The 25,699-nt window shown below is 39.8% G+C and overlaps 2 protein-coding genes across 2 annotated transcripts; both read left to right on the top strand.

Annotated features, from left to right (window-relative positions):
• LOC308401287 (uncharacterized protein) lies at window positions 1-7,252 on the top strand. The gene is made up of 5 exons (XM_080889443.1): window positions 1-60; window positions 2,504-2,762; window positions 3,015-3,048; window positions 3,193-3,379; window positions 4,056-7,252. Exons 1-5 carry the CDS (start codon window positions 6-8, stop codon window positions 4,409-4,411), a joined length of 891 nt encoding a protein of 296 aa, XP_080745569.1. The 5' UTR covers window positions 1-5; the 3' UTR covers window positions 4,412-7,252.
• A 250-nt stretch (window positions 7,253-7,502) lies between these two features.
• LOC308401840 (cytochrome P450 2F3-like) lies at window positions 7,503-25,699 on the top strand. Its single transcript, XM_080890288.1, has 15 exons — window positions 7,503-7,701; window positions 7,893-8,055; window positions 8,185-8,334; window positions 9,990-10,150; window positions 10,328-10,504; window positions 13,401-13,542; window positions 13,670-13,857; window positions 13,964-14,105; window positions 18,175-18,324; window positions 18,759-18,919; window positions 19,082-19,258; window positions 23,799-23,940; window positions 24,063-24,250; window positions 24,357-24,498; window positions 24,641-25,699. Exons 1-15 carry the CDS (start codon window positions 7,531-7,533, stop codon window positions 24,820-24,822), a joined length of 2,436 nt encoding a protein of 811 aa, XP_080746414.1. The 5' UTR covers window positions 7,503-7,530; the 3' UTR covers window positions 24,823-25,699.

The following is a 25,699-nucleotide window of genomic DNA, read 5'->3' as shown; positions in this document are numbered from 1 at the left end:
CTGTGATGACCACAGACATGAGCACAGCAGGTGTTCATCGAGGCTTCCTCAAAAAATATGGTAGGGCTGCTTCTATCCTTTTATCCACAGTAACCCCTCTGCAGTCGTCATGTAAAGTTTGATGTGAATGCTTTGGTCTGATTTTGTTTACTGTCCTTTTGTGCTCATTCTGCAAATTAGGCCAAAGTTAGTAATTATATAGGCTTTTTGAAGATCTCAGTTGCTTTGCTGTCAAATATGACCAAACTATGTCTTTAATTTAGATTTTCTGATTGTCTTATGCTTATTTTCTCCAAGGTGTAATAAATTCTTAGTGTTTATTCTTTTAAAGCCAGTATAGATTATATGGCTGCTGACTTCACAATCGGTGGAAAACAACACTGTCTCAGAACACCAATCCAACTCTTACATGAGCAATGTCAGCCTAAGAGCCAGCCAGTATGATTTTCAAGCCAAGTCATGAACCGGCTCTTGGCCAGCGTCTCTCTTTACTTATATTACATCTGTTTTTTATTGCCCTTGTTTTCATTTCAGAGTGGTGTCACAGTTGATAACAGTTAAGTAGCTATTTTGGTACTTCAAATGTTTTTCTTCCTCTCTTGACTTATGCAGACTAATAGAGCTAATAAAATTTAGGGATATTAATCTAAAGGTTGAAATCTGCAGTCAAATTAATGCAGTTGTTGTCATATTAGTATTCCCAGGTATAGTAGACGCCATAATAACAAACAATCAATCAAAAATTCCTATACCCCCCTCCCTTGCTCGCTTGCAAATCCACCTGCTTTAATCCGCTGTATGGAGAAATAAAGCAGATCTTGTCTATCAACATGTGCTCACCTTCTACTGTCTGCAGTCTAACACCGTCGTGTGTGTCCTGTCCTGAAAACTCATTGTTCCAAAAATGAGAATATTTCAGTTTCTTTTTAATACAAAAACGCATTACATTTGACTCAAGCTGTTTCTATTGATTTTTGATATTATGGATCTGCCTTGTTTCAAAGACAAGGTATCATTATTTTTGTATTATTATTGGTATTGTTGTTGTTGTTTTCATAAGTTGATCCTGTGACTTTCTCTGACTGTTGTAATTTTTAATCAGTGTGATTTTGAGGCTGCTGTTTGTGCTCATAAAACCCCCCAAACAATTTATTGGACATTGTTATAGTTGTGTTTATGCCACTGCAATAAGTATCCAATTATATCACTGAAACTGACAAAAATAGAACATTTCTATCAAAGAACCTGCTCATTAAACAATTGTGTTATTTGTTTGTGAAACTTTCAGTTAAGTTAGTGAAAGTACAAGCATACAACCAAACAAACAACACCGTTATAGTTCTGGACATACAATGCCAGCAGTAACATTACTACTAATACGGAAGTATCTTGATTCATGTTCAATCATCCAGGTAAGGAATTCTCAAAAAGTTGATTCTGTTCATCTGGATGTAACATTTTCAGTGCAACAAATGTTTCGTCACTCATCCAAGTGACTTCTTCAGTGTCAGCTGAATGCCAGTTTCCCTAACCTTATAAACAGTAATGACCGAAACTAACAACACTGACAAACAAAGGGAGTGAGATCAGATCAACTGTCATTGATCAGTGCTATGGTGTACATTTTAAGACATCTTCAGGTTTCAGGAAACCATCGTCAGACATCAGATCAAACGGTCTCAGATGTCAAACCATAAACAAAAAACATCACATTCCATTGAAAAACACATGAGACTTCTGACTAGATTAGATTAGATAGAACTTTATTAATCCCTCGGGTGGGTTCCTCTGGGAAATTCGATTTCCAAAAAAGCACAGCACCGACAGAAGTTACAGAGTTATACACACACACATATATATAAATACAGAGACAATATAAATAAAATATACGAAGGGGATAAATATAATAAATAGGAATAAAAATAAAAATACAAGTGAATTGCACATTTCAAGTATTGAGTCTATTGCACCGTTGACTATTTACAAAAGTATTGCACAAAAGGTATTGCACAGTGAGGTGAAGAGGCACCACAGCTTAGTTGTTCCCCCCTCCTTTGTCCTCCTGTTTCCCCTCCCTCTCCCCTCCAGAGAGGAGTTAAACAGTCTGATGGCGTGTGGGACAAAGGAGTTTTTAAGTCTGTTAGTTCTTGTCTTTGGGAGAAGCAACCTGTCACTGAACAGACTCTTCTGGTTGTTAATGGCCGTGTGCAGAGGATGCCTGGCATTGTCCATAATGTCCATCAGTTTCTTTCAGTCAGACTAAACAGCACCAGACTGAAAAGCCTCAGAAAAAACAACTTCAGATGATATGATAAATGGCAGAACATAACATAACATTTTCTCTGTGCTTTTGCTACAGTTATTTTTTTACAGTTGTTTTTTTGGGACTTGTTTGTCTGATTAGTCAGAAGGACCTCCTGTTCAGCTTGTTTTGGCTGTTCTGGCACTTTTTGATTCATCTCCTATTTATGAGCCTACTTGTACTGTTTTCTTTTTTCTGGAGGCGGCTTCATGTTTAAGCAGTGGAAGGAGAAGTACCTTGTGCTGACCATAGAGGGTAACCTGCTGGTGTGCCGGGATGCAGAGTCCCCTCCAGACCAAGTAGTAGCACTACATAGCAGCTGTGAGTCAATTGCAGAGGGACGAGAAATACTTGACCTGCCCAAGTTGCCTCCAGGGGGCAGGAGGGACTGCTGCTTTGCTCTTATCCTGCCACAGAACAAGTTCCTGCTGCTGCTCTCAGACAACCCAGACGACTGCACGTAGGTCTCACGCTCTCTCTTTGTCTCCTTCCCTCTGGAGCTCAGATGTCCTTTACCCATTCACTATCAGTTGTTTTGCACATGGTGGCATATTTACACACACATACATTCTGAAATTTAGGTTTCCTTTGCTCTATTTGTTACCAAATAAATTTACTGCACGTGATTATCAGGCTTTTCTGCTGTTGAAAAAATAAAAAATAAAACTTTGGATCTGTTTCAAACATCATGACATGTCATTATCTTTCACAGGCTCTGGCTGAAGGTCATCAGGAAAGTGAGAGAGGTGAGTTAGGTAGCACTGTTTTATTTAATATTAAAACAAATTGTGTTCTCTATGTTTCTCACTGCTAATTTGTTAGATTCCTGTTCCAATTGTAGACTGTTTATTTCTGTCATATAATAACGTTTACTTTTTCCAATTTGCTAGGGTGTCATGTCACCCCTGACACTTCAGAGACAACGCAGCCTCACTCCCTGCATCACAGATAGAGACCCCCTGCCCGACTCTGCCAGTGATAAAGACCCCGGGTCACCAAGGGTTGGTGAGGGCACCCCTCCTTTGACTAGGGTCACTGAACGGGGAGGCTCCTTCAGAGAGAGAGGGCAAAACCAAGGTCAGCTCTTAGGCCATTTGTAATTACTTGACAGTAGATTGAAGAAGGGTGCTGATTAATTTCACAAAACAGAAAAAACAAGACAAATGAACAAAAACTCTAATCTGGTTAATTAATGAACTAATGGATATAAAACGATTTGTGAATAAAACAAATGGGAAGCACATTCAGAAATTTGACAATACACATTTCTGAAGCATTTATGCCTAAAACTACACATTATCACATCTGTCACACAGCTGTTGCTTTATTACAGTTACAACTGCATCTTAATTACTGAAGCTCTGACTAATTTAATTTGCTAAATGTGATGCATTTGGACAATTCATGTTTGTTTTTTCCTTTATAATTTAGTGCTCTGTTGTTTTGAGCATGACAGATGGTGTCCTTAAGCACCTGCAAAGCCGTAACAGAGCACACAGAGGCAGAGTTGGGGTTAATCGTGTTTTGATCTAATTTTGAGTAATGAAAAATATAGCTTAATTGTATTTCTACTGTGTCCCATTTAATTTAAGTAGTTTATGAATACTAAGTCTAGTACACACATATACACTATTGCCAGTAGTAGTATAATAGTATTATAGTAGCCAGTTAGTATAATATATGCTGTCTGGCTGGTAAATAAGCCAAACTACACATAAATTTGTGAATTTAACAACATTTACATCTTTTACAGCAAATGTGTCACGGCAGCCTCTGCGTAGTGTTTCTGTGGCACCACCTCACCGTGTGTCCGACTGTCTTCGCCATGGCAACAGCAGTGATGCCCGGGCAGTGAGGGCAGTATGCTTACTGATGGGAGGGGCAGCAGCCTCCTCTGCTTTGGGCTACCTCAATTCCTGCTCCCCTTCCTCTCCCCTTGCCACAAGACCCCCAGAAATTGCCCACGGCACAGGGGGCTTCTCTGAGCTTTCTGCTGGGGGCTCCTTCCATGCCTGCAGCCAGGATGTCGATTCCCCACACTTTAACAGCTTCGACTTCGAAGGAGACTCCGACTTTGATGCATTTGACTGTGGAGGATTTGCTTTTTAGTTGACAGGGCTTTCAAATTCCTTATATTGATGTTTGTAATATAAGTATGTTGTTATTTACTAATCAGCTGTTGGGTAATCTGTAGGACTAATTTAGCAATCAATAAAGGTGTGCTTCCTGGCTTTGTGCCAATGCTCCTCAGGTTAATCATAAATAAGCCCTACTCCTGTAAACACTGTCTGTGTTGTATCACTTTTTCCATGCCATGATGACTTGATATTCACTGGGTCAGCAGTCTGATTCCAGTCACACAGACATTTATAAGAACATATTAGTCTCAGATTTCAGTTCAATTCAATAAAACTTTATTGATCTTGAAGGTTGATCCTGAAGGAAATTGGGTATGTTTTTTTTTTTGTTTTTTTTTCTTCTCAGATTTGGATTTGTGTCATAAATTTGAGAAAAGATGATCTCACTGAACTGAATGTTTTTTTTCTCGTCCACATTTCTCTCAGTGTCTTCTGCCCTGCTTTTGGAAATTACCCTTTCACCTGTGTGCACAGTGTAATTATACATGGAATGCAGTTTAAAGGTTAACACATTAAATCCTTTTGTCAACATGACTTTGTGCTTGTCTCTCTAGAACAAACAAACTGCAGCAGTGCAGACATAGGCCAGGGTCTGGGGAGGAGGGATTTTGAAGCAAATCTGTACAAGAGGGGGATATGCATAACCTGAAAATGCACATGCTTAATGTGTGTATCAAGCAGATTATTATAGTCAAGACATCCATTCATTTTTTTTATCATAAGCATCACTTTTTTAAAATTATATTATGACTGCTTTAAAATACCCAAAGTCTTACTGCTTGGCATTACTTTACTGTTTGACAGCCAGGACAAACAGTAAAGTACAACTTTTTCCTGTTAGAGTTACCCACACTGAAAGGAACAAGTTGTACCATTTCTTGTAGATATAAATCTGACTGAAAAGACAAAAAACAGTTTGAGTAACAGCTAAAATAGCAATGTCATTACATCTCTATCATTGAAGTTCCCTCTGGGTACTCTGGCTTCCCCCCACAGTCCAAAGACATGCAGTTAGTGGGAACAAGTTAATTGATTAATCAAAATTGCCCATAGGTGTGAATCTGTGCGTAAATGTGAGTGCGAATGGTTGTCTGTGCCTCTATGTGTTAGCCCTGCGACAGACTGGAAACCTGTCCAGGGTGTACCCCGCCTCTCGCCCTATGACAGCTGGGATAGGCTCCAGCGTCCCCGCAACCCTGGAAAGGATAAACGGAAGCGAATGGATGGATGACAAATCAAAACAACAATCACCTCAAGGTGCTTTACGTTGTAAGGCTAGAGACCCTACAATAATGCAGAGAAAACCCCAACAATCAAAAGATTCTCTATGAGCAAGCAATTGACAGTGGAAGGAAAAACTACCTTTTGACAGGAAAAACAAACAAACAGGCTAATCAAGGAACAGCCAGGTTGAAGGCTGAGGTTGAAGGAGGCAGGCAGGATGAAAGACACACTGTGGAAGAAAGCCGGGGATTAATAATGACTAATGATTAAATGCGGAGTGGTGTGTAAACACAAAGTGAGTAAAAAAGGTGAGTGAAGAAGAAATGCTCAGTGGATCATGGGAAGCCCCCATTAGAGTATGCGTATTACAGCATAACTAAGGGATGATTCCAAGAGCATCTTGGATCAACTGAAGGCTTTTTGGGGATTTGTGTTTGATTTGCATTTTTAGCAATCCCACAAGTTTTCTCAGAAAGTTTTCTTGATCTTACTTACACATCACCCTGGCAGCTGCTATTTCCTAGGCAAACTTGCTTTGCTAACTTCTCTTGCTTCACAGGGATCAGGTATTTTGTTCCTATAATCATTCTAGAACCTTACATACAGTTTGCATTGTGTTCTCACACAAAAACAGTTTCAGTAAAACTGGTTTACAAACATTTATGTCAATAAGCAAAAAATGACATTTAGCTAATCTTAATCTTCAGAAAAGGAAGTTGGGAATCCTTACATCACATAGCTCACAGTCTCCTATTACAGAGCTTATTATCTGTCCCTTCCCCCCAGCTAGCCCCCATGGGGCAAAGGGCTTTTTGCTGCTCTGCTCCTCGACTCTGCAATTCCCTTTCCCCTCATATAAGAAATATCACCTCCCTCTCTCTTTTTAAATCTAGACTCAAAACTCACCCGTTCACAATAGTCTACTTTACATGAGCTTCTCCATTCTGCTATTTTAAATTTGCTCTACGTTTTATGTTTATAATTTTATAAATTGCTATGCCTGTTGTTGTTTTGCTTGTCTCTATTCTGCTGTGTACAGTGTCCTTGAGTGTTTTGAAAGGTTATTTTTTTTAATTAAAATGTATTATTATTGTTAAGAAAGTCATTGTCTTTACAAACTTTGTCAGAGTGTCTGTGGAAATGGCCTCGCTAGAAGTCTGACTAGCTATCCACACAGCTAAACATGAACCTAGGAACTCCAGACAATAGATGAGATCTTATGAAGTTTACTGGTTCTTTCATTTTGTGAAACTGTAACAATAAAGCATATGTGGAAATGTACATTACTCATCTGTACTGTTTTAACAACAACATGTGCCAATGACCTAACAATGCATTTGAGAAGCTAGCATGACGATTAGCACCGCTAATTAGCATATGAACTGGCGATCTTATTTACATATGAATAGCACATAGAAAACTTGTTAACTGTGGTCCATCACACATAAAAACAACACTTGGAGTGTCTCATTGCTTTTTACCATTAAATACTTACAGACAATGCTTTAACAAACACCCAAAGAAGGACACAAATGTGGAGCAGCCATCTTGAAACAGCATAGCAAGAAAACATGAACTTCCTGTCTAACTCTTCTTCTACTGTCACAAAATATCGACTTAAAGGGGCCACAGGGTGGCGCATTTTACTAACATTTAAAACATGAAATTAACTAAGCAGTAACATAACAGTCTGTTTATTTACCTTGTGTGTGCCCTGTCAGTGTTCATTTTCTGTTTACTTTTGCATCTAGACTGACGTATTTTCTGGGTTAGTTCAGTTGTTTGCCTTCGAGTCTGGCATTTGAAACTATTTCTTGGCAAGTGACAACATAATAACAGTTAAGATAAGAAAGTTTATACAGCATCATGGAATTTTCTACAACTTTGATCTTGGCAGGGCTAATCTTAGCTCTGCTGTGGATATTTAATGTAAAAAACAAAACAAACAGGCGTCTACCTCCAGGACCCACTGCACTTTCTTTCATAGGAAACCTTCTACAGATAGACAAAAAAGCACCCTTTAAAAGTCTTTTTAAGGTAAGTTTACAATAGTATATTTTGTAATATGAGGAGAGTAAAAACTGTCTTCAAACAGACTAAATTTAACAGCATCTTAACACTTCAGAATCAGAATACTTTATTAAGGGTGTGCAATTACTGCAGTGTGTTTTTGCATAAAACTCATAAAAAGCTCAATGCTTATCATTAAAACAAAAATTTTTTATTAGTTCAGTGAAACCTATGGGCCAGTGATGACAGTATACCTAGGCTGGCAGCGGACAGTAGTTCTGGTAGGATATGATGCTGTGAAAGAAGCCTTGGTGGATCAAGCAGATGACTTCACAGGCAGAGCACCAACTCCAGTTCTACACAACCCTAACAAGAAATATGGTAAAGCGTGATCACTCAAATATGTTGTCTTTGTCAAGGCACAAGTGATTTGTTTCCTAGTGCTTTAATTCTTTCATGAATCAGCATGGCTTCTCTTCCATTACTTTGATAAGTGGTTTAACCTTTCAGGTATAGGGAGCAGTAACGGGGAACGCTGGCGTCAGCTGCGACGCTTCACAATGACCACTCTAAGAGATTTTGGGATGGGACGCAAGGGGATGGAAGAATGGATCCAAGAAGAGAGTGAACATATGAGGGCTCACATACATAAATTAAAAGGTATAGTTTCAGCTGATGTGAAAAGGGCTACTGTGCAATATGCCAAGCTACGTTTACTATGAACAGCATGGTACCTATATGTATATAACATATTAAAAAATTGAAATGCTGATAAGTGAAAACAAATACTAGCTCAGTGGATCTGCGTTCGACTACTCTGCCTAGGCTGCACTGTCCAGCGCAGATCCACTGAGCGCAGCGCAAGCTAGCAAGACAGAAGCTAAGCTCATTGCAACATGGCAAATTGAACCTCCCCCACCCTCATTCAGATCTGGCCTTTGGAACTATTTTGGTCTTCATGTGAAGTATGACCCTGAAGGTAAGCAAAGTAAAACAGTATGTCAGATGTGCCACGCAATGCTCAATTACATGGGTGGGAACTACTGCGTTAGCGCAGTTTGCTCGTTAACGTGTTGACGCCGTCCAGCCCCACGCACGGGGCGATCCGCGGTAGCTCGTTAACGGAGATTTGCCGTGTTGTGGCGTTAACGTCATTTGAGATTAACGCTGACAGCACTAGTGGGAACAAAATGAATATGACTGCACATTTACGCCGACATCATCCTAGTGCAAAGACAAGTGGAAGCAGACAAAAACAACAAGCACGCATGCTACAAACTTTACCTGAGTCATTTAGACAGCCGTTAGCACATGATTCTTCTTATGGGGACCTGATATGTTTAATGTGCTGCTGAGAATATACTCCAGAAGAAGCGTATAGTATAGCTTTTATTTTGAAAAGAACCATTTCTCTGTAATAAACTCTCTTTTCCAACGATGAGTGATTTCTCGATCAGATAGATTTATTATTTTATCCCTTTGTTGTTTCAGCAACATTAAATTTAAAAACTGTACGTTTGAGTTAAAATATATATTTATAATTTTAATAAATGACAAATTAAAAAAGCATGAACAGTTTTTTGTATCGAAAAAATATCCAACCGTGACACCAAAGTACCGAACCGAACCATGAATTTTGCGTATCGTTGCACCCCTAACAAATACATATATATTTTGATATATAAAACACTATATGGAACACTATCATCCCTAGTGACCACACCCATATACCGATTTTCATCTACAACTCTGGTTGTCCCAAATGTACACACTCTTTGCCATGAGAATGCTCTAAAGAAAGAGACAAGGACCAGTGTTAAAGTCACTGACACATCATGCCAGATAACCAAAAAGGAAACACAATAAGCTGTCCATGAACATAACAGGACACTACAATACTAACGGAAAATAATCAGTCTTCACTTTGGAAAAACAGAAGCATATTACAGTAGGCTAATCCCACTAACCCAATATTCTCCACTACTGAATTGACATCCACTACCACCACCACCACCACCACCACCAAAAAAACAATATGATCTGCTAAAACAGAGAGCTTTTGTGAGCTTCAGGTTGTTAACACATCAGGATGCACAACTGATATCAGAAATCACAGTCAAATGCATGAAAACACCATTTTCTGGAAAACCAACAAACATACGCTTTGAATCTTTTTAAAAGTTGATTGACCAAACTTGTAATAGTTTGAAACGGAGAAGCGCAGACTAAACAGTGGGAAAGTCGGAAGTGTGGGCATGTCATAACTAAAGTGAAGTCCTTAGTTAATTTGACAGATGATTCCTCTTCTCTTGCAGGTGCACCATTTGACCCCACATTCTCATTGAGCCGTACTGTGTCTAACGTGATCTGCTGCCTGGTTCTTGGTCAACGTTTCAGCCATGAAGACAAGCAGTTCTTGCGCTTCCTTACCATACTTTCTCATATAGGAAAGCTTAATAGCAGCCCTGTGGGTCAGGTAACTGAAAGTGGGAGCAGAATTAAAAATTAAATGCTTTTAAATTTGGTTTTCATATTTTGTATAAGAATATATACATCAGTCTGTCCTGCATCTTTTGAAAATCATACTGGAAAAATTATCCAAACACAGTACATGCTTTACAAGAATGTATGGTGCTATGCTTCCTTACAACAGATGTACAACCTCTTTCCGAAACTCATGGACCATCTTCCTGGCCCCCACCACAAAGTTTTTGCAGAGTATGAAGAGGCGAGAAAGTTTATCAAGATGAAGATCCAAGAACACAAAGACACATTGGACCCCAGCTCCCCACGAGACTACATAGACTCCTTCCTTATTCGAATCAACCAGGTTGGAAAACTTAAGCATAATATATAAAAGAATACACAAAACTACAACTACTGTGTTTATTAATGTAGGTAATTAATAAAATCTAAAGTGCTAAAAATTATATTCTTAATTTAGCTGTGTCCTGCACCTACATTGCCTAAGCAACTGTATGGACTTTTGGCTACCAGCAGAGTGTAGCACCAGCAGTAGCTAAAGAAAAAACGTGCGGGAGTTTATGGAGACCATGGAGCAGATTTTCAGCCAGCCTTAAAGCAACATGCTGTGGGGACATAATGTTGGAGCATTAGTTAAACCAAATGGCATGACCAGATATTTGAAGTGTCCCAGGTGTGTGTTCAAAAGCTGTCTTCCACTTGTCCTCATGTTTGATCTGAACCAGATGATATGGGTTTAGAAGGTTGAGTTTGGTGAAGACTGTGGCGCTTTGGAGTGGTTCAACTGCGGAGCTGATGAGGTGTAAAGGTTATTTATTCTTAACTCATTCACTGCCAGGGTTTTTGAGCATTTTTACTCATTTTTGAAGAGCCACAGAAAACTGTGTGTTATGATCACATAAACGCTGAACCTACCAAAATGAAGAACAGACTCTCTTCTTCCATCCCAAAAAAAAAAGCTTGTTTCTACCATTTTCCGTTCTTTAGTAATCAGCTGTAGAAGAGAGGTGGGTTCCACCAAAAATGCCTGTTTTGACCAAAAAAAGGGAGAAAACGAGCTTTTTGTGAAAAATACATTTCAAGCAGTCTGATGTTCACTGACAAGCTGCCCGAGGTTGTATTCTAGCCCCTCCCATTGAAAACGTAATTGACGTCTATAGACGTCAATGGCAGTGAATGAGTTAACTGTAATGTCATTTAAGCTGCAAAAATCAATACATGGCCGGAGACAGCCATCCTTTTTGTCAACAAAAAAGAAACTGGCCCCTATCGGGGAGGAAGATGGCTGAATGATGCTGGCTGTGAGAGACTCCCTTATGTACTTCTCCATGGCTGCACGTCATGATACACAAAGGGAACAGTGGAGAGGTCAGCGGCTGTGTTTTCCTCGGACAGCCTTTGAGGAGCCTGAGGTTGGCGAGCAGAAACGAGACAGTTGGCATGACAGAATGGGCTCCAAATAACAATTCTTTGGCTGGACCAATCTAAGAGAGGATTGTGAACCTCCAAACAAGGAAAACCTAGGATGAGTGGTGTATCTGGAGAATGAAATGTGAAAAAGTTGAGAGTCTCTCCGTGGTTTGTAATGTAATTACAAGTAAATTAGTAATGCGACGGGCGCAGTGCAATGATTGATGTGGGCAAAACCTTCATCGTTTAAGGCTTTGGCAGGAATGGGTGGATCTAGCTTAACCAGTGAGATGTTCAGTTGTCTGGCTAGCTCACTGCCAATGAGACTCTGTTCGGTGCCTGAATCTACAAGTGCTTGACAGGTTGCTTTAGGTTAAACAAGAGTGTGACTGGTAGCTGTAAACGGGGCTTAGAATATATTTGCATTCCACCCAGACCATGACACTAAGTTAAAATCAAGGAACAAACCATAATCAAACTTATTACTTGAGAAGTTGGTTTCACTAATGTAGTTAGTTCAATGCTCAGATGAATATCGAAGGATCTCTCCCATCTTAAAAAATAAATAATAAAAAATAATGGCAAGATAATCAACTGATGACAAACAGATGAGGTCATTCACCTCAGGTGTGCAGGGACAAACGGCTAGAAGCCAGAACAGATTCTGCCCCTGCAACACCAGACATGGTTAGATGCACACACAATTATACACTCACACAGACAGAAAGAAAAAATAGAGAGAGGAAAATGAGGAGAGACCAACAAGGACAAAGAAGCGCTGGAGTTCTGAAAAATCGCACAGAAAGGGTAAAGGTGGCCCCCACATCTCCTTGGCCATCAGCATCAGCTCCGTGATGTGAACCCGGAGGACACGTCTCCGGGTTCACATCACGGAGCACACGTCCTTGGGTCTGAACACAGCAGAGCTGGCACAGAAGGTTTAGCAGAGACTTTATTTCCTGAGAATCCTCAGTAAAAATAACATCCCTCAAAGGCTGCTGATGTCCTTCTATCGATGTTCTATCGAGAGCATTCTATGCTACTGTCTCTGTGTGTGGTTTTCCAGCTGGACAACAGCACAGAAGAAACCACTTCAGGGGATTGTAAAGATTCCCCAGGGCATAGGTGTCAAACTCTGGCCCGCCAAGCCATACCAAATTACTATTAGAGCTGGCCTACTGGTATTATACAGCTAATATATACATTGTTTAGTATTAAGCTTTGCTTGTTCCACATTCAGTTTTTCAGCAATTTGAGTCCATAAGAAGAGATTCATTCTTAAATCTGGAGGAAGATATTTTTCAATAAACATTAATGTTAGCCTGCGACCTTGTTCTAGTTTTGCATTTTGGCCCACTGTGTATTTGAGTTTGACACCCCTGCCCCAGGGGATCATTGCCTGTTCTTTACCCTGTCTGGACCAACTGCACCGTTCTCGCTGTCTCAGGAAAGTAGGACGCCCCCCTCATAACCTGTTTGAACCGCTCCCATCAGGCAATAGATATAAAAGCATCAGAACAAAGACTAATAGACTAAATAGCAACATCTACCCTGCAGCTGTTAGGGTACTGAATTACAGGTAATCACCTACAATTAGCCCGACAAATACTGTGCAATGGATGACATCCTGTGACATCCTGTGCAACAGTGCTTATGTGCAATAAGGTTCTATTAATTATTACTGAATATAGTCTTCTGCCTCTTTTTTTATATTTCATTTGTAATTATATTTTAAACTTTGCTTGACAAGGCAGGGACTGCATTTATTTTGTTGTACTTGTTAAAATGACGATAAAGATATTCTGAGAACAATGGCAACTTTCTTCTCTCAGGAAAAGGAGATTTCCACAACTGAGTTCCACTATGACAATTTGGTCTCTACAATAATGACTCTGTTTATGGCTGGAACACAAAGCACCAGCTCCACCCTGAGATATGCTCTTAGCGTGCTGATTAAATACCCCAAAATACAGGGTAAGTTTACAAAACAAGACCTTGAATTTACTTTACGAGCCCTAATACATTATGGTTAGGAATACGTCCCTTGGTGGACGTATAAAACAAATCAGAGTGGTAATTATTTCTGCTTTGCTGTGTCCAGAGAAAATGCAGCAAGAAATTGACACTGTTATTGGAAAAGGCCGTTGTCCCAGGATGGAGGACAGGAAGTCCCTCCATTTTTCACTTGCTGTCATCCATGAAGTGCAGCGTTTTCTTGACCTTATCCCTCTCAGCATCCCTCACTACACACTGAATGACATATCCTTCAGGGGTTATACAATCCCAAAGGTATTTTCAATTCCAAGATCTCATGTGTAGTACAGAATCTATTGTATATCAAGTCAGAGAATAATGTTGAAAGCAGCAACACTAACAAGATATATGTTTTGAATAGGACACTGTAATTATTCCGCTGTTGCACTCTGTGCTAAAAGAGGAAAAGCAATGGGCCACTCCCAGGTCCTTCAACCCCCAGCACTTCTTGGACAATAATGGCAACTTTAAGAAAAGTCCTGCATTCATGCCATTCTCTGCAGGTAAAGAGTCAACACACAGTTATTGATCATCCAGTTCTTTTGCATGTTGACGTAATTTTTTTTTTCCAAATATCTTGATATTTACAGTGAAAAGCAATTCAGGGCTCTAGAATGTGACCAGTTTGGACACACATGCAACCTAATTTCTCAATGGTGTGACTAAAAAAATCCTAGTTCGCACCGGTGTGACCAGCCATTCGAGTAAAAGAAAATGTCCCTACAACTCTGAAAGTCTCCGTGTGGTCAACAACAGACACACACTATGCCCATATCATGGTCTAAACCATTTAGAGACCTCTCTGAATAGCTGTGGTCCACATATTTCTGTAGGCCTGCGTGTGTGTACGTTTGAAAGTGCAGGCGAATAGAGAGGTGTGAGTAGCCTAGGCCCGATAGAAGTAGATATAGCTGTGGGTAATGATAAAAGATGAAAAGAACGATTGATAACTTTTTCCTTAAGGCCTGATCCGTCCGTAGCCAGTGCTATGACACGGAGCCATCAACCTCTCAGGTTGTGTCTAACACTGGTCTGGAGATGGCATAAGATAATGAGCCATATACGTTTGCAGCAAACAGGTCACCAGAGGAGGCCAAGATGATGATTAAGTTTAACATTGCCTATGTAATGTTACAATATGCCTATTGTACGTCCGAAATAATTCTTCACAAGAAAAATGGCTTGAACGTAAACCCTACATACAGTAATGATGTCGCGTATGTGAAGTTTATAGGTGTCATCCCGAACACACAAGAAAAAAATGGGAAAAAGGCCAAATTACAGGAGTTGGCCATCTGAGGGGCATGTGACTGCAGTGGAGGATAATCTATAAGATATCAAGCTGTTTAGATGTTCAGATACTGAGATGTTCAATTTGAAGGCTTATCAGACACTTTGAGGTCTTTTTAATTAAGATTTCCTTTTCTTTAATATATCTTGAGATGTATTAAGTTTCAATTTCAGCTCAGTGAAGCACTTAAAGCACAAGCACTTTTTCAGTCACTTATGTTTGTTGTAGAACTGTGCTCCAAATAAAGAACTTTGTGTTGACAAGATTGTCATTTACAAATCAATACTGTCTGTATGGACAGCTGCCCCCCCCCCCCCCCGAAAAAAAGTGAATATGTAAAATTGTGGTGGTAAGCAATGTGGTTGAAAAATTTGGGTGCACCTAACTTTTGTGCTGGCGCACCTTAGAAAACAAGTGCAACCGTGACAAAAAGTTAGTCTAGAGCCCTGCAGTTATTTTTAATCAGAGTCCTTTGTGTATCTCTACAGGGAAGAGAAACTGTGTTGGCGAGTCTCTGGCCCGTATGGAACTTTTTATTTTCATAGTATCATTGCTGCAGGATTTCACTTTTTCCTGTCCTGGAGGCCCTGACAGTATAAATCTCATTCCCGAATACAGCAGTTTTCTTAATGTGCCCTGTAGATACCATATCATGGCCACACCTCGTTAAAAACATGATTTGTTCAGACAGAGTTATAGTCTGGTTGAAGCACTCGAACAAGGATGTCTTCATCAGCTTCTTGTGAAACAGTGATTTGATGTTTATTTTACAGTTAGTTTGCTAGTACCTCACTGATGTAGAACACACAACCATTACATGAAAATCTTTCATCTCATTATAACTGTGTTTATGTTTTTTGTCATTTATTCTTCTTTTTTTTTATGAGTTGATTAATGGACTGTTTTTCTCTACAAGCAATAAATATTACTACTATCTACTAAATGGCTTTACACCTATCAACAAATCATAAAGACTTTTATATAAATACTCAGTCTCATCATCATTGTTGAAACTGTAGAAAACAAAAAAATACAAGGATTAACGTGAATGAATTAAAAATTGCTCTCCTGTCTGAAATGTTGTTTCAACATTAAAATCTTAGTATTTGCTTTAATAACATTCTCTCCAATGATCTATTCAGCTACAAGTGTAGCACAATGTTAACGCAGCTGGTTTTCTGCAGAGATTACTTTGACCTCTTTTGGGTCAATATAGCACATTTTTAACTACGCCACTTTGGGGTAAACACACGTGAACCCTGCAAAGAGAGTCCGAGGTTATCCTCTCTCTTTCCCTTTGACAGCTGGTAAGGACCCAGCACCTTGTAACGCTAAGTGGAAAGGAAAGTGGACGGTTGGAAGCACCAACTATGTCTCTAACTTGCTTGAGGCCAAGTCAATTCCATGCAGACTACCTAAATGATCACAGTGTGTTTCTGATGCGTTCAGGGTCAGTAGTTTGCTAGTACCTCACTGATGTAGAACACAAGACCATTACATGTAAATCTTTCATCTCATCATAACTGTGCTTTCTGTTTTTTGTCATGTATTGTTTTTTGTTTCCTTTTTTTAAAAAAGAGTTATTGTTTCTTGTATTAATTGGACTATTTTTCCTCTACAGGCAATAAATATTTCTACTATTATTAACCAATAACTACTGTAAATGGCTTTACACCTATCAACAAATCATTAAGGTTTTTATGTAAATAGTCTCATCATGGCTGTTAAAACTTTACAACCCCCCCCCCCCCCCCCCCCCCCCCCGCAAAAAAAAGCCTAACAAGGACAAAGTAAATTAAAAAAAAAATTGTTCTCATGTGTGAAATTTTGCTTTAAAATTTAAATCATAGTATTTTCTATGGAAGCGTAGAGCTGACACCCAGGCAATAAAACAACAGAGGTATATCACGTTATACGTGAAAACTTTATTGTTCTAACAATATACTTTTCATGTTTGTACAATATACTATCATGTTAGTACATTTTTGCAGAAGTCTGTGACCCCCAGCAAGACAGAACTCAATTGATAAAGACCTATCAAAAATGATTGCAAGAACAAATAGCTCAGAAGTGCATTTAACGTGTTTATTGTTGTGTGTCGTCTAGCCTGCCGCTGCTGTTGGTTTTGGAGCCGCAATAAAACATTTGACAGTTTTAAAAAAATTCTAAAAAACATAATAAATTAAAGGTTAACTAAGAAGAGTGGTTAATCAATAAGCTCACCAGTGTCCTATTCCATGCTTACGCAAACTCCCTGTTAAATATAAACATCTCCTATGTGTGACTGTCCTGGGTCTTGGAGCCAGGCTTTTGGGTTGCTGGCATATTAAGTTCTGTTTTTATTACAGTTTGATTTATCCTGTTCTATTAGTATAGTTTTACTCTTAGTTAGACTTTGCAGTCTTAATCCCAATTGATATTGTCTTTGAGTTCTTCTTTCAACAGGGCTCTCTGTTGCTTTATTTGTGTAGCTGTAGTGTGAACTTCATATTTCTCATAACCCTGAGTCTTGTTGAAATTTCTTTTTGCTTCTAGTTCCTTGACTTGCTGCTGTCTTGTATTTTTTTTTCATTATTTTATAGTTTTTATATTATATAGAGCAGGATGGAATCTTGTGCAACTGTGATCTTAGCAGGTTTAATCTTAGTTCTGCTGTGGATGTTTAATATAAAACACAAAAGGAACTGGCATTTGCCTCCAGGACCCACTGCACTTCCTCTCATAGGAAACCTTCTACAGATAGACAAAAAAGCACCTTTTAAAAGCTTTGTTAAGGTAAGAGTTCACTTTTTAAAATATTTGTGCGTTTTTTTAAGTTGTACAATATATTTTCTCGTAATTTGAGGAGACTCGCATACTTTCTATAAACACACCAAATTTAACTTTAACAGCATGTTGGCATTTAGACAAAATTTCAGATGAATGCGCATTTAAATAAATGATTTATTTAATTTAAATGATTTAAATAAATCATTTTACCTATCTTTAGTTCAGTGAAACCTATGGGCCAGTGATGACAGTATACCTAGGCTGGCAGCGGACAGTAGTTCTGGTAGGATATGATGCTGTGAAAGAAGCCTTGGTGGATCAAGCAGATGACTTCACAGGCAGAGCCCCAACTCCATTAATACACAACCCTAACAAGAAATATGGTAAAGCGTGATCACTTAAATATGTTGTCTTTGTCAAGGCACAAGTGATTTTGTTTCCTAGTGTTTAATTCTTTCATGAACCAGCATGGCTTCTCTTCCATTACTTTGATAAGTGGTTTAACCTTTCAGGTATAGGGAGCAGTAACGGGGAACGCTGGCGTCAGCTGCGACGCTTCACAATGACCACTCTAAGAGACTTTGGGATGGGACGCAAGGGGATGGAAGAATGGATCCAAGAAGAGAGTGAACATATGAGGGCTCACATACATAAATTAAAAGGTATAATTTCAGGTGCTGAAAGGTCATTTCACATGCCCTAAATATTACAGGACACTATAACACTAATTGAATATAATCAGTCTTAAGTTTAGCAAGATAGAAACATACCACAGTGGGCTAATGCCACTAACCTATTATTTTCCAGTACTGAATTGACACCCACCACAGCCACCCAAAAAACACAATATGATCTACTAAAACAGTGTTTTTGTGAGCTTCAGGTTGTTAACACATCAGGATGCACAACAACTGATCTCAGAAAACACATTCAAATGCATGAAAACTGTTATTTGGGAAAGCCATGTGCCAACAAACATACTCTTTAAATCTCTTTAAAAAACTGACTAAACAGTGGGAAAGTTGGAAGTGTGGGCATGTCATAACTAAAGTGAAGTCCTTAGTTAATCTGACAGATGATTCCTCTTCTCTTGCAGGTGCACCATTTGACCCCACATTCTTATTGAGCTGTACTGTGTCTAACGTGATCTGCTGCCTGGTTTTTGGTCAACGGTTCAGCTATGAAGACAAGCAGTTCTTACGCCTTCTTACCATACTTTTTCAAATAGAAAACGTTAACAGCAGCCCTGTGGGTCAGGTAAATTAAAAATTAAATAGAAATGCTTTTTAATTTGGTTTTCATATTTTGTATAATAGTATATACGTCTTTTGAAAATCATACTGTAAAAATGATCCAAACACAGTAGATGTATCATTGTCTCTTCACAAGAATGTATGTTGCTATGTTTCTTTACAACAGATGTACAACCTCTTTCCGAAACTCATGGACCATCTTCCTGGCCCCCATCAAAAAGTTTTTGCAGAGTATGAAGAAGTGAGAAAGTTTATCAAGATGAAGATCCAAGAACACAAAGACACATTGGACCCCAGCTCCCCACGAGACTACATAGACTCCTTCCTTATTCAAATGAACCAGGTTGGAAAACTTAAGCATAATTTATCAAAGAAAGCTCAAAACTCCAAATACTGTGTTTATTAATCTAGGCAATTAATATAATCTAAAGTGCTAAAAATTTCCTAATCTTGCTATGAATGATTTTAAACACTCCTCTGTGAATTGCCTTCTTGTGATGGAAAGGTTTGCATGTTGTTGGAGGAATTTGTTTGTGACAGAGTCTCCTAAGGCAAACTTGTCCTGGCTAAGGGACCAAATGAAAACTGATTCAGATAATCCCTATGAAGAAGGGTTTTGGGACAAGGAACATTATCTTTCTAGTGGGTAAGGAGCATGATGTTAAATTAAAAGACCCCCAGCTAGATGTGGTCAGGCTTATTTCAACACATTGCACAGGCTCTGGAACCAAACTCCTTTTGAGGGTCTGGACTCAGTGCCAATCTGGAGTTTCAATCAGTATACTTGTATCTCCTCAGTTTTTCGCCTGCACATTGGAAGTTTCACTGGTGGACAAGTGAGTTGTTTCCCTGCCCCTTCCGGTTGGGGACTGTGCACTTACAGTCTTTTGCACTAATGTGCTTAACAACAGTTCAGAGTTCAAATTCAAATTTTATTTGTCACACACGCAACCATACACAGTATGACATGAGGTGAAATGCTTGTAGCTGTGCAATGCCCGAAATGACAGTGGTTTTACAGTATTTACAATTTACAGGTTATACAAAATTTACAGATTTAACTTAGAAATTTACAGTAAAAAAAATGTGCAAATAGCAGAAAGAGATTATAAATTATAGGAAGTGTGCATGAAGAAAAAACAGAGTGCATGTGGTGATGTGATATGTGTGGGAGAGTCCAGTCCTACACCTGGTTCAGGGCCCGAATAGCCTGGGGGAAGAAGCTCCTCCTCATTCTCTCTGTTTTGGCCTTAAGGGAGCGGAAGCGCTTCCCAGACCTCAACAGTGAGAAGAGTCCATTGTTGGGATGGGAGAGGTCCATCATAATCTTCCTGGCTTTGGACTTGCACCGCTTGGTGTAGATGGACAGCAGGTCAGGGAGCTCTGATTGAATGATGCGTTCGGCTGAGCGCACCAGTCTTTGCAGATCTCGTCTGTCCTGCTTGGTGCTGTTCCCAAACCAGGTGCAGAGGTTTCCCGTCAGGATGCTCTCGATGGTGCAGGAGTAAAAGTTCTTGAGCACCTTCAGTGGCAGATGGAAGTCTCTAAGTCTTCTGAGGAAGAAGAGACACTGACGGGCTTTCTTAACCAGGGTGTTGATGTGACAGGACCATGACAGGTCCTGAGTGATGTGGACACCCAGGTATCGGAAACTGTCCACTCTCTCCACTGGCGTGCCACTGATGATTGAATTAAATGAATGCTTTATTGGTTTATTGGCCATATGCAGGTTGCCCCGCAGAGGAATAGGACCCCCCCCGACTTACACACACAACAAAGACATCACATGGGAATACAGTCGGAGATTGGCAGCGTTGCAGAGAAAACACTGAAAAATTACACAACAATGGGAAAAGTACAAGAGGAAAAAAAGAGACCTCTTCTCACGCTGGGCACCTATGGGAGGACAGCATGAGAACAGGAAACAAAAAAAACTCCTCTGCACAGAGAGCACATTAATGTCCACATCACAACATTAGAGCACGTGACTAGCCTCACTGTAGAACTGAGGGGCTTGTAATTCCTCGCCTGCTTTGTAGTGAAGTCCACGATCAGCTCCTTAGTCTTGCTGATGTTTAGGAGGAGATTATTCTCCTGGCACCAGGTCTCCAGGTTCCTAATCTCCTCCAGGTAGGCCGTCTCGATGTTGTCGGAGATCAGGCCCACAACAACAGTGTCGTCAGCAAACTTGACAATGGAGGTGGTGTCTGATGTGGCTACACAGTCATAAGTGTACAGTGAGTACAGCAGGGGGCTTCAAACACAGCCCTGAGGCACTCCAGTGCTGAGTGAGATGGAGACTTGTTTTGCCACCCTCACTGATTGGGGTCTGTCTGTGAGGAAGTTGAGGATCCACTGACACAGTGATGAGCTGAGTCCTAGATCCGTCAACTTGGTGAAAAACTTAGAGGGAATTATTGTGTTGAATGCTGAACTGTAGTCCACGAACAGCATCCTAACATAACTCCCTCTGCCAGTGTCCAGGTGACTCAGGGATGTGTGGAGCAGGTGAGCTATGGCGTCGTCTCTGGAACGATTAGTCCAGTAAGCAAACTGAAGTGAGTCGATGGTGACAGGAAGTGAAGAAGTGATGCGATCTCTTATCAGTCTTTCAAAACACTTCATTACAACTGAAGTCAGTGCTACTGGACGGTAGTCATTGTGGCAAGCGGGCTGTTTGTTTCTTTGGAACAGGGACAATGATGGACTGTTTGAAGCACGTGGGAACCACTGCTTGGGCCAGTGAAAGGTTGAAGATTTCCGTGAACACCGCTGCTAGCTGGTCAGCGCAGGCTCTCAGGACCCGGCCAGGGATTGCATCTGGTCCTGCTGCCTTCCTGGTGTTCACCCTCCTGAAGGTGTTCCTCACGGCATGCTCTGTGATGATGAATGCATTGTCTTCACTGGTGCACTCCGAGCGCGCGCAGCCGTTTGTTGTTTTAATTGCTGCGGTGTCATTCTGTCCACTTTTTTATGGACAGAATTTCTAGGTGTAGCAAAGTGGTGGAAGGATTCCACTTTGGGGGTCTCACAATCTCCCTGACCTTTACAGATTATGTGGTTCTGTTGGTTACATCAAGTGATGACCTTCAACTTGAACTGGAATGGTTTGTAGCCAAGTGTGAAGTGGTGGAAATGAGAATTGGCGCTTCCAAGTTTAAGGTCAAGGTTCTCAGCTGGAAAAGTGCACCCAAGTGCTGCTAGTGGTTAGCTTTAAGTATCTCAGGGTTTTATTCCCAAGTGAGAGGAGAGGGACATGGGAGATTGACAGATGGATTGGTGATAGTTGCAGTAATGTAAATGATATCCAGCTGGTGAAGAGAGAGCTGAGCATAAAAGTAAGGCCTTTGATTTACTTGATTTCAGGTTCAAGGTTCAAGGTTCTTTATTTGTCACATGCATAGTTATACAAGTATAACACACAGTGAAATGTAGCCTGACACGCTCCTCGACATGTGCAAAAATTGGGGGGGGGGGGGGGGGGGGGGGGTGTAGAGGAAGAACATTATATATATATATATATATATATATATATATATATATATATATATATATATACATATAGTATATACACTGGGTGAATGTGCAGTAGTAGCATTTACTGGTTAATCTATGTCCCTCACATCTTGCAAGGGACATAGGTTAACCAGATTAACCATAGACCACTACCCAGAGCTAATGAGCTCTGGGTAGTGGTCTATGGTTTAGCTCTGGGTAGTGACTGAAAAAAAAAAGACCATTGTGTAAACAAGCACCAAAAATGACATTTCTTCAAAGGGTGGCTGGTTTCTCCTTTTCGAGACAGAGGAAGGAATCCGGTAATTTTGGAGGAACTCAGAGTACTTATTTGTAACACCCTATCGACAGGGGCTCTGGGTTCTGTTGTTACACCGGGCTTGGACCGGCAAAAGTGACTCGAAATAGGCACTCTGGTGGAGTTACTTTGTGTGTGTGAGGTGCTGTCGTAGAGCTTGATTTATTTGTTTGATTTATTTGTTGTGAATAGAAGTAATTATGCCACAATAATAAGGGAACATTGAAAATATACAACCCGTTGAGGGGACGGATGACATACATGCTTGGGCAATGGAAAGGTTTTATTTTTTGGATTTCTTTTGTTATACTTTAGCTATTATTCTCACATGCAAGTAAAGTTAATGGGATAAATCAGGAATTAGTTCATTTCTCAGGAGAGAAATGAAAAGGGGGAAACTGTTTCGAAATAAATATATATTGTTAGTGCTTATTTTCTGTTTATATTGTTTTATAGAGGCCAGTGTAGTAAAACGCCCCTGGACATGGACTCTGGAACACAGAAAATGCAGAGGAAGAAACACAGACAAACCAGCAACAAACACAGGAAGACACAGGGCTTAAAAGACAGAGGGATAATGAGGGAATGATACACAGGAGGAGAGCAGAGCTGGGAATAATCACACATAACCATGTTCTAATAATAATAATAATAATAATGGATACTTTATTGATCCCCATGGGGAAATTACTCTAGCTGACCTGCATTGGCTACCCATTAAATACCACATCCAGTTTAAAATACTGTTGCTTACATTTAAAATTACCAACAACACAGCACCGAGCTACTTTAGCAAACTCCTTAAATCGTATGTTTCTGCCAGAGGGAACATTGACACTGAACACGGGTCAAGTCTATTAAAGTAAGATATGATGGTAAGATAATAACTGATGACAAACAGATGAGATTATTCACCTCAGGTGTGCAGAAACAAAGGGCTAGAAGCCAGAACAGATCAAGATGCACACACAAATATACACTCACACAGACAGAAAGAGAAAAAATATAAAGAGAGACAGATTGAAGTACAGAGAAGCACAGAAAAACAATGACAACTTTTTTCTCTCAGGAAAAGGAGATTTCCACAACTGAGTTCCACTATGACAATTTGATCTCTACAATAATGACTCTGTTTCTGGCTGGAACACAGACCACCAGCTCCACCCTGAGATATGCTCTTAGTGTGCTGATTAAATACCCCCCAAAACAAGGTAAAACTGTGAATTTACTTTATAATACATTCAATACTAATACATTATGGTTAGGAATACGTCCCTTGGTGGACGTATAAAACAAATCAGAGTGGTAATCATTTCTGCTTTGCTGTGTCCAGAGAAAATGCAGCAAGAGATTGACACTGTTATTGGAAAAGGCTGTTGTCCCAGGATGGAGGACAGGAAGTCCCTCCCTTTTTCACTTGCTGTCATCCATGAAGTGCAACGTTTTTTTGACCATGTCCCTCTCAGCCTCCCTCACTACACACTGAATGATATATCCTTCAGGGGTTATACAATCCCAAAGGTATTCTCAATTCCAAGATCTCATGTGTATTACAGAATCTATTGTATATCAAGTCAGAGAATAATGTTGAAAGCAGCAACACTAACAAGATATATGTTTTGAATAGGACACTGTAATTATTCCGCTGTTGCACTCTGTGCTAAAAGAGGAAAAGCAATGGGCCACTCCCAGGTCCTTCAATCCCCAGCACTTCTTGGACAATAATGGCAACTTTAAGAAAAGTCCTGCATTCATGCCATTCTCTGCAGGTAAAGAGTCAACACACAGTTATTGATCATCCAGTTCTTTTGCATGTTAAATCATGCAAAAGAATAATTTTTTTCCAAATATCTTGATATTTACAGTGAAAAGCAATTATTTTTAATCAGAGTCCTTTGTGTATCTCTACAGGGAAGAGAAACTGTGTTGGCGAGTCTCTGGCCCGTATGGAGCTTTTTATCTTTATAGTATCATTGCTGCAGGATTTCACTTTTTCCTGTGCTGGAGGCCCTGACAGTATAAACCTCATTCCTGAAAACAGCAGTTTTATGAATGTGCCCTGCAGATACCATATCATGGCCACACCTCGTTAAAAGAGATGAATTTGTTCAGACAGAGTTATAGTCTGGTTGAAGCACTCCAACAAGGATGTCTTCATCAGCTTCTTGTGAAACAGTGATTAGATGTTTATTTTACAGTTAGTTTGCTAGTACCTCACTGATGTAGAACACAAGACCATCACATGTAAATCTTTTACCTCAACACAATTGCAATTTGTGTTTTTTCAGTCATGTATTCCTTTTCTTTAGTGAGTTATTTTTTCTTGTATTAATTAGATTTTTTTTTCTCTATCCAATAAAGATTACTACTGATTTTAACCAATAGTTACTTTTAAAAAAACTACACACCTATCAATGTTAGATTTGTATTGTTTATTGTCATTTATGCTTAGAAATATTTAACCATATATGCTTAGAGGTGTACAATCGATTGTGTAGTGATAGGATGTGTGATCCTTAATAGTCTTCAAAGGCTTTGTGTGCATTCCAGAGTGCTCTGGCTTTCACACCCACATTCTGGGAGCATGGGAGAGGTCGTACATTGTCTTATTGTTTTATGGTAGGATGAACGTATCTATATCTGTTTTAGGCTAAGTGCCTTTTGTTTAGATGAACTGCTGGACTTCAAGATTAGCAGGTTTAGGGAAGTCATTTATGGGGTCACACTCTGACCCCCCCCCCCACACACACACACACGCACACTTACACAACGCACAGGCAAGGTACTCTTTGTTTGTATGTAGACGTCATATGTTAATGAACCTATGTATATTCATGTAACCTCAATAAAAGAGCAGTGTTACGGGGGAGCGGACGAGAGCGACTGGGGTCAAGCGAAGGAACGGCGCTTGTCGTGGTTCTCTCCCTCAAAACACGAAGAACTTTGCCTACTTGGTGTTTAATGCTTTTT

Source organism: Rhamphochromis sp. 'chilingali' (assembly GCF_963969265.1).
Source record: "Rhamphochromis sp. 'chilingali' genome assembly, chromosome: 8".
Lineage (NCBI taxonomy): Eukaryota > Metazoa > Chordata > Actinopteri > Cichliformes > Cichlidae > Rhamphochromis > Rhamphochromis sp. 'chilingali'.
The sequence above is the reverse complement of the archived record's forward strand: the minus strand, read 5'-3'. Positions and strand labels throughout refer to the sequence as shown.